Here is a 12,737-nt window from a genome sequence, read left to right on the forward strand (position 1 = left end):
TTTTTATTCTAGTTATTACATTTTTTTCAATTTTCTAAAATTGTAAAATTACCAATTGGTTCTTTTTTATATCTTCTATTTAATTTTCAAGGTCTTCTAATCTTTTGTTTGTTTCATGTGTGTTTATAATTGTTCAATGAAGCTTTTTATCATGGCTGCCTTAAATTCTTTTTTAGATAATTCTAACATCTCTGTCACCTTAATGTTGACATCTATTGGTTGACTTTTTTTTCATTAGAGTTTGGGATTCATTCATTTCATGGAGATTCATTCATTGCTGAACCTCTGAAAAAACAATATGGTTTAAGCTCTTCTTCATTGTTGGTGATTTTTAAAAGGAAAATGATTTTTAAAATGAAATCTAAATATTTTTGTATTATAAGATTCTGGATCTTATTTAAACCCTTTGTTTTAATTGGCTTTCTCTGAAATCACTCAGGCAGGAGAACGGTGGACACCATGTCCATACAGGTAGGGGGAAGTAGCAGTCAATATTCCCTATTAGCCTCTGTTGTCATCTGATGGGGGCAGGCTCCTCATTAATGCTGGCAGGAGTAGGATTTTATCATCCCATATGATCTCCACTGGCATCTCACTGACAGCCTTATTCCAGCTGAGCACTTATAAAAGTCCAGACTCTCCGCTAAACTTCCTCTGACACAACCTCAGTGGTGAGAGGAAGGAGAGTCTTATTATGGGTGGGTGGGAATGGAAATCCAAACTCCCCATGTCATCTCCAGTGACACTATAGGGAGGGATCATTATAGGCCAGTGGGGATGAAAGTCCTGGCTCCCTAGTTGGCCTTTTCTGACACCACCTTGGGGATTGGCACCTCCTTATAGCCTGGTAAGGATGGAAATCTTGGTCCCCAGTCAGCCTTTGCTAGTCTGGGTTGGGGAGAGATTACAGTATTTTCTGTTATGTTTGGTACCACAGAAAAGTAGAGAACTTTGGAAGCAGAGAAATTAGTGTCTGAAAAATTTTTTTCTTACTAGGGTGACACTTTCTTTTGGCTTGAGAGAGTAGGCTTTTGCTGAGGCTTTTTTGTCTGTGCCCATTGGCATCATGGGTTGTTTGCTTCTTCAGCTCCAAATCTAGAATAGATGAGGCAAAAAGAAAACTCAGGGAATTCATCACCATTTTGCCCCTCAGGTCCCTAAGTCCCTAGCTGATCAGCTTTCTTTCCATCTTTCTGTCTTTTCATGTTTATTCTGTATTTCAAATCCAGGGAGAAATAGGGAAATAATAGAAAAAAAAAACTCTATCTTTCTGGAAATGGAAACCCATCCAATATATTTGTTCCATAAATATGTCAAATAAATAAGTAGATAGTCATTACTGAATCTTCTGAAACAATGATATCTAGATCTCTGTTGTCCAGTGCAGTAGCCACTAGCCATATGGGAATATTTCAATTTAATTAGTTAAAATTAGACAAAACAAAAATCCAGTTCTTCAGTTGCATTAGCAACATTTGGAGTGCTTAGTAATAGCCACAGGTGCTTAGTGGCTCTCATATAGGACTGTGCAGATTCAGAACATTGTGAACATCTCAGAAAGTCTATTGGACAAGGGTGAACCAGACACTGAACAAAATGGTTCATGATACTACTAAATGTTGATATTAAAAAAAAAAACAGGCAAGAAGAAAAATATGAGATGGGTAAATAAATGATCCTATGAATTATAGGGTTAGAAAAGATGTGGATTTATTCACAAGGCAAATTTACAAAATGGACACCAACCTACTACCATAGTATGGATTGAATTTTAAGTGATTCTAGCTGCATGGGTCCATTCCTAAGACAATTCCTTTTTCTATGAGTTGATGCAGTTTGGAAGAGTAAAAGCTAATTGATACAGCAGTTGAGATTAGCATGTATTTACCCTGACATTGCATGTTATATTACATTCAGATATCATCTGACTTTGGCAAATGTTGGACACATTCAACATCATTTTATTTGATAGAGGGGGTATGTGTAGTTTATAGAATTCAGTTTTTTTAAACAATAAGCTGAAATGATATAGAGGCAACTTTAGCAAAAGAGTTTAACTTCAGGGCAGCAAAGCACAAGTAAATATAAAATACAGGCACATAAAATTAAAATGGCTAAAAATCATAAAGAGTTCAGAACTAGAGCTTCTTGTTATTTAATTTACTCAACAATTATTTGTAAAATGCATATATTTTTTTAAAGATTTATTTATTTATTTTACAGAGAGAGAGAGACAGGCAGAGACAAAGAGTGTGCAAACACAGGGAGGGGCAGAGGGAGAGGGATGGGGGAAGCAGACTCCCTGCTGAGCAGGGGAGTCCCACGATGTGGGGCTTGATCCCAGGATCCTGGGATCATGACCTGAGCCAAAACCAAGAGCCACCCTGATGCCCTGTAAAATGCATATTATTACAGTTCAACCATCAATTTCTCAGATATGAAATTAGGCTACAGAGAAATTGGCTTTATTACTTATTGGAAACATACTTAGGCCATTTTATTGCTTCCTATTTATATCATATGGCCATCAGATGTCTGTCATAGTCATACCAGTCATATCAGACCCCTAATTATTTGAAAAAAATACCTTGCACTTTCTGCCTTTATTGTTAACTTACATTTTTTCCTCATTAATACATTGTCCATATATTTATCAGGCACCTTCAATGAGCCCGAAAATTCCAGCACCAAAGTGCATTCAGTGAACAAAACAAAGATCCCTGTCTGAATACTCACATTCTAGGTAATTAAAAATAAATACAATAAATAAATTAGAAGATGACTACTGTGGAAAAAAGAAAAAGTAGAACAGGTTAAAGGGGAATGAGATGGGAGGTATGGGGCAGACTAAGTTTCTTTTACAGGATCCATCATCATCATCTGTTGCAATCTCAGCTCATCTCAAATGTTACCTCCTTTACAATGCCCTCCTTGATACCTGAGTTAAAATCCATCTCTCCTACTATGCTCCTTTAGCACTTCCTGTCTCTATTATAGCACTTAGCCTTCTGCCTTGTGTTAGATATGAATACATCTGTCTTTTCATTAGACTCTGCTTTCTTAATGAAGAGAACGTGCCTTATTAATCATTTTATCCCTTGCAGAGTCACACATAATGGTTGGCTTAATAAATGTTAGTTGAACAGTGAAGACTAAATTGAACACAAATTGACAAAGATCCAGATTGTTTATAAAAGGTACTCTTAATATTAGGATTCAAAAATATGTTACACATGTAGATATTGGGTGCTAATTCTCTGTTCATATTTACTTTCTTCCCTTCTGCTAACAACCATTGGGCTAGAGAGATGGTAATGTGTTGTTGGAGAAAGTATTTTCTGCTTTTGCTGAATTTCCAGTAGAAATACCACATATTAACATGCCCAACAAATCAAGCAAAATAGTGTCATCATCAAGAACTTAAATTTGTCTTCAGAGCATTATGCATTGACTATAGAGCCCACTAAATTAAGTGTTCTACATTAGAATTTAGGCATATTAACTAACACTATTGTCTTATATAATACCATGGTTTCATATGAGAAAATATGATTTATGTGAAACTGTCAATCTTTTTCTTTTTGTTAATAAATAAAAAACACAGAAATCATCTAGCTATATTCTTCTCTATTTCTTTCATAAAACATACTGCTTTATATGACAAGAACCAGTAGAACTTGTTGGTTAAGAAGTAGTATTTCTTAAACATAATAACATAGTATCTTGAAAATGCTATTATAAACACCATTCACTATGTAATAAAGCATAACTATGATGCTGATTTTGATTACACATTCTGTAAGTATCCTATTCAGTAGGTATGAATAAAAGACTCCCCCTAAACAATCATATAACTGAAAGTACAAGTAGTTTTTATATTTTACTTCTTTTTAAAAATCAGATTTAGAATTTAAAGATTTAGCTATTACATAATTAGAAAATGTTTAAAAATTCTTAGTAATTCAGATAGAATGAATTAGTTATTAGAGTTGCTTTTTGAATGGAGAGGTGACAACATGAAATATTAATGAATGTTCTACTGCAATTGCTAATGACAGATTCTTCTGATGAAGAATTTAAAAGAAACCTCTTTTAAAGAAGGGAATGTTTGTCTTCTTGATATTTTTATTGAACTGAAACACTGATGTTTCTCTTTTTTAAAAAAAAATTTTTAAGTAAGCTCTACACCCAACATGGGGCTTGAACTCATGACCCCGAGATCAAGAGTTGTATGCTCCACTGCCTGAGCCAGCCAAGTGTCCAGATGTTTCTTTTAAAGGTACTTATTTTTATCCCAAATGCTCATATAGTACACATTTCAATTAAATTTTATCCTTGATGTGCGGGGAATTACTATAGAGTAATCATTAGAGACACTGAAATTTTTCATTATGATTATTATAGAAAAGTTAATGGGTCATAAGTGAGAAAGTTAACAATGGTGGAAGAGACAATGTGTTGGTCAGAAGAAGAACAAATGTAAAGAATGCATAGGATGATCACGAACATGAGAAAACAGTCTACAGTGACTAGATTCAATGTTTGTTTGGCTTAGAGTTTGAATCTTATCTTATTACTATTTTCCTATGTGACTGGTACAATGTTGTGTGCATGTGTATGTATATACAGACCTGCAATAAGTGACTAGTTAATTTAATTACTTACGTAGGAGCGGTGAAGTTGCTAAAGTTACTCTTTGCCTTTGAGGATGTGTGTAAATGCTATCAAAACAAGCAATAAATTCAACAAAAAAAAATTGTTATATGAAGCCATTTGAGACAATTTTAACTGTTTGACTTGATTTTTCAAGGTTTTGATCATCTATTTTTTTGCTGTATTATTATAAGAAAGTTTAAATTTTAAGTGGGCCAAATCTATAGTTGGTTAACCCTCTTTGGTACACAATATCGGCATTAATATCTCTCACAATTATTTTGATTAAGATGTATTTTTAGACACATTTTCAAAGATCAAAAGTGCTTATGTATGTGTGCAAAATTTGAATTTGGTATCTGTCAATACAGAATGAACATTTTAGTGCATAGCTGCCTACACACACTCATATACGCACACACACTATTTATAATTTTAGAGCTTATATAAATGTGCTTGTCTATAAAAAGGATACAACATGGGGACTCAACAGAGGGTATTTTATTTGCATAAAAATGACAAGAATTTTAATAAAATATTAATAACATATGAATTTACTTCAGCTATACTATCTCCTTCACTCCTGAATTAAAGTTCTTACTCAGGAGTATGAATTCCTCCTGCATTTTGTAGATGCTCTGACTTGCTCCTAGTTTATCAGTAAACATTAGCTGGGTGTTGTCATGGTAAATGGAAAAAATGTTTCTAATCTGTCCATGTAAGTAGGCCCACTGCTGTCAGCAGATAAGAGAACAGGAATAAGGTATAGTGCTGAAGTATAAAAAACTAAAAGGTTAAAAAAAGAAAAGCATACTTGTCCTTTAAGAATGATTTCGTTGAATACTATTTTTAGAGCAACATGAAAATAACATAATTGAAGAAGGTCAACGCAAATCAAATTGGAAATATAATAATTTAAAAAGGGGGTACACAAATATAATTTTCATTTTGTCTTGAAATATGCATGAAGTTGTTTGATCTTCACCCAGATGAAAACAAATAATGAAATCACTTTCATATAATATCCAGTCACACTTCATAAAGAGTTTTTTGGGGAAAGATATGTAAGAGGAACTTCTCTTTTGCCTTTAAACAACAGTACAGTGAAATTTATCTTTGTTTACCTAGTCTCTGGTCAATTGTAACTTTCCCCTCAGAGCATCTGCCTTTAATTCCTTTCTATGAATCCAAAGTGCAATTAAAAAAAGACATATTTCCAAATGCCAATTCAAAGTGGCCTTTATTATTCAGGTACTTTGACCGTCTAATTCAATACGTGTTTAGCACCCATAATGTGGCTAATTGGGCTCTGTATGCAATAGAATTACTTAAAAATAAAAATACATGCACTTTGTATTTTGTTTGACAGTTAAGACTTATACACACTGACCAATGAAAGTGCACAGTGTGCTAGACTTTGCATGCTGACAAAAATGCTACAGCGGTTTAGAGAAATGATGGGTTATTATGAAGTGGGGAAGTTGGGGAAGAACTTCCTAGAGGAGGTAAGTTAAATTGAGACAGCTGCATATATCTAATGCAGATGAGGAGGAGGGAAAGACAGTGTTTGGGGTTAGGGAAACAGCAAGCCCAAAAGGAAAAGGGTGAGATAAATTAGCCAATAGAAAATAAATAAGCCTCTTAGAGCAGATTTGTGTGTTTTGAGTGGTGGGGGACCAGGCTTCCATTATAGCTTTAGGCTTTGCTTTTAGATTCACTTCTGGTTTTAGAGCTCTCCCCTATCTTTGTCTTGATGCTATTTCTTATGGCATTCTTTTGCTTGTGCTGTCCTGATTTTACCTGTATAAGTTTTCCACTCCTATCTTACAGTTCCATATGCAGAGCAGTTTTCTATTTCCTCTTTTGTTTGTTTTGTTTTTTAGCTGCCTGCATTTCTCCCCTTAAGATGGTTCACAAAGATCCGGAAAACCGTCTAGGTTTCAGCTGACCAATGCACTTGAGTTCCACCAATGTTTATTAAGCACTTACGAGGGGACAGGCATGTATAGATGAAGAAGGCATGGTTCCTATCCTCCTGAAGCTTTCAGCCAGGTAAAGGCTCTTTTGTGCCTCAACTCTGTTTATATCATCCTCTACTACAACTGCAGGCTAAAGTCAGCCAAAACAGAAAAAAGTAAAATGACTTAAAAATGCTAAGAAGCCTGAAACTCACCCCAAATAAGAATCTAGATTTTATCTGTGAAGCACCTGTGGTGAAAAGGTGACATGGTAGTTTGGATCTTAGCTCTGTCACATGTAATACAACTTTGAATAGGATGATAGAAGAAAGAGGAACTGACATTTCTATGGGCACAGCATGATGATTGGTATTGATTGTATATTACCTAATACTCATAGTGCATATCACCTCCAGCCCCCGCTTCAAAAAACAAAAATAAAACCAACAGCACCACCAAAAACAAAATAAAAAAACATATTCTTCCTATATTAAAGATGACCAAAACTCAGGTGCAGATAAAGCTAAGAAGCCTGGGTTTTCAGATACATCTGAGATTTGAGCCTGGTCTCAAGCCTCCAACCCTACCACTTACTAGATTTTAGGCTAAGTTATTCATTCATTTACTGAATACTCACTACATGTCAAGCACATTGCTTGGCACTGGATTTTAAGAAAACAATGTGACATGGTCCCTTCCCTTAAACCTCTTACAATGAGGTAGAGGGAGACAAGCATGTAAGGAAGCCCTTGTAATTAAGTGATAGGTGTAGTTCTGGAAGTCTACAAAGAGTAGTGTGAGGTACCAAGGGGTTCATTCTCCCCAGGACTGGCAGATGGCAGAGGTCAGGAATTCACAGGGGAGGTGGTCCTGGAGTTCCACAGAGTCACCCATTAAATCAGGTAATTGTGAGAAAGAACAAGACATTCTAACTGGAATGAGCACTGGGGCCTGAAACAGGATGGCAAGAAATGAAGGTGGTTCAGGGAGGCTGGAGTGAGAGTTGTGAATAATAACATTCACTTCCCTTGTTAGAGGATACATAGGTAACATTTATACAGTGTTAAGCATAATGCCTGAGACATACTAGGTGCTCAATAAACGTTCCTGTTCCTCTTTGATTACATCCCCTTCCAGCCCTGAAATCCCATGATTCTTACCATACTGTATGAGTTCTTATTATATATTGGTTCATACACTGTTTTACACATTGTAAATGTTCAGTAAATAGTCTCTACTACAGTTGGCAGAAGACTGGGTAAAACAAGATGTGAATTTTGATAAAGTATTGAAACAAAAGCTGAATTAGCTTCAACCCTTCTCTGTCCCTCTGTAACTTGAATACAGTTTTGCTTGTGGATATGTGAATGTTGTGGAAGTGTAGAGATTCAGCTTCAGTTCTACATACTGGAACATAATTCAATATTTTACCATGGGAACTGCTCATCTGCTCCCCAAACCAGAAGAGCTGCTTTTCTGCCCCAGGAAGTTTCTAAGAACCTAACATCAGCCACATTGCTGCGTGGAGATTTGAAGGCAACATATCATACAAACACAAGTTTAGAGCTCACCATTTCTACATGTACTGAGTTAATACATGTAATGCACATTAAAATAGCACTGATAAATCACATCACAAGTATCTAATAAGAACTGGTTCTTATTTTACATTCTGCTAACTTTTATATAAATGTACCTGGGAGCAGGGTAAGAACAGGATAGTAGAGCTTGGCCATGGAGGGGAATACAAAAGGTAGCAAGAAGAGGGAGGACAGGAACATATCCAAGAGTGTGACTGTAATCCCACTAGGACAAATACTTGTTTAGGCAGGAAGATATCCCTGCTGTGACATGTGAACCTGAGGTGCTGTATATCCAGTGGAAACTCCCCCTCACCTCCACCCCTCTCCCCTACCAATTCAGCTGGGATGGCCATCAAAGTGCCTCTTCTGATGGTGAAGTTGCCTACCTCTTGTAGTCTTTTTAAAAAGCATGGTCAAGCTGTAGGCAAAATTCTATCATAAATGAATTTCATGTCAAATAAGTCATTTTTTCCCTATTTAGAATATTTGTGAACAGTGTTTAAAACTACACTGTCAGATTGATTTTTCTTAGATGTATATAAATTTTGACAAGGTATAGTGATGATGTCGAGTAGTTTTAACAGAAGATAAAATATTGGTGATATTAAAAAACACTTTTTAAGTAATGGGGAGATGTATATATTCTTCTAATGTACTTCAGGACTTTTAATTTTTTTGGAAAGCAAAGATTATGGGCATTTAACTAGGTACAAAGTAATACTGTTAGGGAGGGAGAATAATTATTCCTAACAGTAAAGCATAATGAGGCTAATAATGATAGAAGGTACATCATCAAAGGAAAACACTGACTTGTGAGGGAAAAAAAATGAATAATCAGGCACTGGAAGAGATGACTTATAAAGCTAATAATGGCACTGGAATAAGTCTTTTGGGATAAGCATATTTTGTTTGATCCATGCCAGTTTTTCTCACTCCACACATCTTTGAGAGCCACCTTATTGTAAAGTAGATGAGGGTCAAAGTAACAAAAAGGGTTATAGTTTTCCACTAGACGACAAAAATACAACAATAATCCCTCCTCCCCCCTATTGTCAAAATCCTTCCTGTTTAAGGATCTCAAAATCTTTAGTTGGCTACAGTGATCTGTTGACTTTATCAGAATATTGTAACATGAAACCATGCAAACTGAAGCAATCTATTTTTTAAAAAGAAGTCTTCAAAGGGAGACAAACCATAAGAGACTCTTAAGCATAAGAAACAAACTGAGGGTTGCTGGAGGGGAGAGGGATGGAGGGATGGAGTAACTGGGTGATGGGCATTAAGGAGGGCACATGATGTAATGAGCACTGGTGTTATATAAGACTCATGAATCACTGAACTCTACTTCTGAAATTAATAATATACTATATGTTAATTAATTGAATTTAAATTTAAAAATTTTAAAAAGTCTTCATTATGTGGCTAATTTCCAACTATTTTTATAGCAGTACAGCTATAAACCTTTGAAATATTGAGATATGTATAAAAAACTAAAATGTAATTTTAATCTTTTACCTTCATTAAACTATTCTATATCTGTGTACTTACTGTAAGTTACCTGTGACAGTATTTTAAAGGGTCAGAATCTACATTATTCATATTTTTTCTAGAGATTTTATTTTCCAGTAGGAAGCCAAAGTGGATGTTCATCTGTAACCATGGTTTAAGAATAAGTACAAACCTAAGAGACTAGAATTCTCAATATATTAGTATCTCAATTTCTGCCTACAGATTGGTTCAAGGATACTCATCCTCAATTCACAAAGCTATAGGCAAATACAATATGACAGTTTCAACATCTTTTGGTGGTAAAAGTGTTTGTAAATGTTTGGCATTCTTGTTATTAGTAATACAATGTTTTTACTTTCTTATTAAGTAATATGTTAGTAGCTGTCATAGAATATTGTGGAGTTACCATTCTGTCAAGATGAGAGAAAATTTAAATTTTATTACATTTTTGGTGAAAAATTAAAGAACACATTGGCCGGTGTTACAAGGGGACTTATGCTTTAAACTGATTATAAACTTCCATATTATTAGTCAGGTTATATGAGTTTCTTTGCCACAGAAATTGTGGTAAATTTGCTCCCCAACTGATCATAGGAGACTTTATTTATTCTTGTATTTTGATTAGGTGTAGTTGCATTAGGCCCAAACTGTATGTTAGGCTGATACCAGTTTTGAATTGTATGAAATGACTAAATTTCTCCATTAGTCTGCTTGAAAAATATAATTCAAATGTTGTAGGAATGAGACTCCGTAGTGAATCTCCACAGTAAGGAAAATGGTCAGCTTATTTCTAAATGGAAATCCCCAATTGTCACACCACATCAATCATCTGACATATAATCTGACTTCCATTGAGCTGGAATGTACTTTAAAGGTCAGGTCTCTGGATGAAGAATTTTAGCTTAGTGGGTTATGCAAGAAAAATGCCTAAATCCAGAGCACTGTTTTGGCATTGGTAGAAATAGCTTCTCTTCAAATAGCAGAGGGGAGGAAAAATGTAAGACTATTAAGCTCAAAGTCTTTTGCCCAAGCACATCTGCCTGTATCCCATTAACAAGTTGGACAAAGCAATAGGGGTAGGGATAGAACCACGTTCATCTCCTTTCATAGAAGGTGTATACTGGAGTCTTACACGCACAACTTACTTGGTCTACATTGAAAAAATTTAGGAAATGCCAATTAGAAAAAAAATTCCAGATATCTGGTTTCTCTTAAGAAATTGGAACCCCTGGCCACAGTGGGCCTGTATTCACAAGGCTGGGGTTGTGGTGGTGGAAAGCAGGCTGAAGCTGAGAATCGGGTGCTCTCCTTACACAAGCTCTGTAAGTTCTCATTCTCTTAACACTCCTCAACGTCTTACGCCCATGCTCATTATGCCTGCCTCATCCTGGCAGGCATTGAGATTCCTGCAGTTTATGAAATGGAGGCGACGAGCCTTTTTTTTTTAAGGTGGGCTAATCTCTTTGTTAAAGGAGCGATAGGGAAAATTCAACGGCTGCTTTTGCTTCTAAACACTCTGAAATCTGCCGTTTTTCAACCCCCTTTTTCAGAATGGCCTAAAGTACGAAACTAAGTATCAAAGGATGGACCTTGTAGTCCCAGTCCTACCACTGGCCAGCTGTGCGACCTTGGGCGAGTCCATTAAGTTCTCTTGGCCAAAGGCAATGAGTGGTCTGCAAATGCACATAATACCTGTTTCGAGTATCTCACACGGCTGTTGCACAGCACACGAGATTTTAAAAAGTACTCTTAAGCAATTTATAAACCGCAAAAACGCTTCCCAGCACAAGCGCTTGTTAACAGAGTGCGACACGGTGGCTTTAGAAGTTGGGTTACTGGAATCCGCTCTAGTTCCGTGCTGCTCCCACCTCCCACGCTCAGGGTGGGCGAGCGGAAGAAGATTCTCAGGGGAGGTCTGGAAAACTGGCTTAGAAATGCAGCGAGAAGTTCCTTAGCGGGGGTAAAGTTGTTGGCGGCATTTTTAAGCATCCAGAGTGACACACCAACTCCTAGCCGAGATGACAGACCCTGCCGCATGGCCAGCGCGGGAACCGGTCCCCCGGCCACCTCCCACCTCGAGGCCGGGGCCCCAGAGGCCTGACCTGAACGCTCCCAACTGGGATCCAACACCCGGGACCCCGGACCTCGCCCTCGTCCTGAAACCCCCACAACCACCTCCCCGCCCCCCTTCCCTCTCCACGTGACAAGGGCCGGAACCGTCACTTCCGGCGGCGCGGATAACGCGCCTGCGCGGGGCGCCGGGCCTCAGAGAGCGGTTGGCAGCGGCGCCGCACAGCCAACGGCCGCGAGTGGCGAGCCGCGTAGGTCCAGCTCCGGCGGCGGCGGCGCCGCGGGCTGCGGTCTTGGGGGTGTGAGGCCGGAGAGGTCCAGCCCACTCCCCGGAGGGGCCGGCCGCCCCGCCCCCTTCCCCATTTCTCTCTCTGGCTCTCCCCCTTCCCCGGCTCACGCTCCCGACGCTTAGTGAGGCGGCTAGGGCGCCCGGGGCACTCGCGGAGGCGGCGGCGTCGCCCCCGCACTCGGCCCCGCCCCCTCGCGCCCCGCCCCGTCCCCGCCCTCTCCACCGCCCTCTGCGGGAGCCCGGCAGCTGCAGCGGAGCCGCGGAGCGGGCGGCGGGGCCGGGGCAGTGCGCTCGGGGAGCGCGGGATGTGAGGCTCGGCGGGCCGCAGCGCGCACGGACGCTCGGACGGGCGAGGGGCGGCGACCCCTCGCGGACGACCGGCGCGCCCCGGGCCGAGGACTCGCTCTCTCGCTCGCCCTTGCGCGAGCCCCGCGCCCCCCAGCGCGCCGGCGGGACCATGAAGAAGTTCTCTCGAATGCCCAAGTCCGAGGGCGGCGGCGGCGGCGGAGCGGCGGGTGGCGCGGCCGGCGGGGCCGGGGCCGGTTCCAGCTCCGGCAGCTCGTCCGTGGGGGTCCGGGTGTTTGCGGTCGGCCGCTACCAGGTCACCCTGGAGGAGTCGCTGGCCGAAGGTACGGGCGCCTGGGGAGACTCGGGCAGGCAGGTGAGGGAGGGCTG

General features: G+C 39.3%; 1 protein-coding gene across 3 annotated transcripts in view; it reads left to right on the forward strand.

Annotated features, from left to right (window-relative positions):
• Positions 1-11,989: 11,989 nt before the first annotated feature.
• BMP2K (BMP2 inducible kinase) overlaps positions 11,990-12,737 on the forward strand; it is a 139,501-nt gene continuing 138,753 nt past the window's right edge. For all 3 annotated transcript variants that reach the window (XM_027600707.1, XM_027600706.2, XM_027600708.2), the window contains exon 1: positions 11,990-12,691. In XM_027600707.1, coding sequence (XP_027456508.1) covers positions 12,520-12,691 — 172 coding nt within the window. In that variant the 5' untranslated portion in view covers positions 11,990-12,519. The remainder of the gene's footprint in view (positions 12,692-12,737) is intronic.

Source organism: Zalophus californianus, chromosome 2 (genome assembly GCF_009762305.2).
Source record: "Zalophus californianus isolate mZalCal1 chromosome 2, mZalCal1.pri.v2, whole genome shotgun sequence".
Classification (NCBI taxonomy): Eukaryota; Metazoa; Chordata; class Mammalia; order Carnivora; family Otariidae; genus Zalophus; species Zalophus californianus.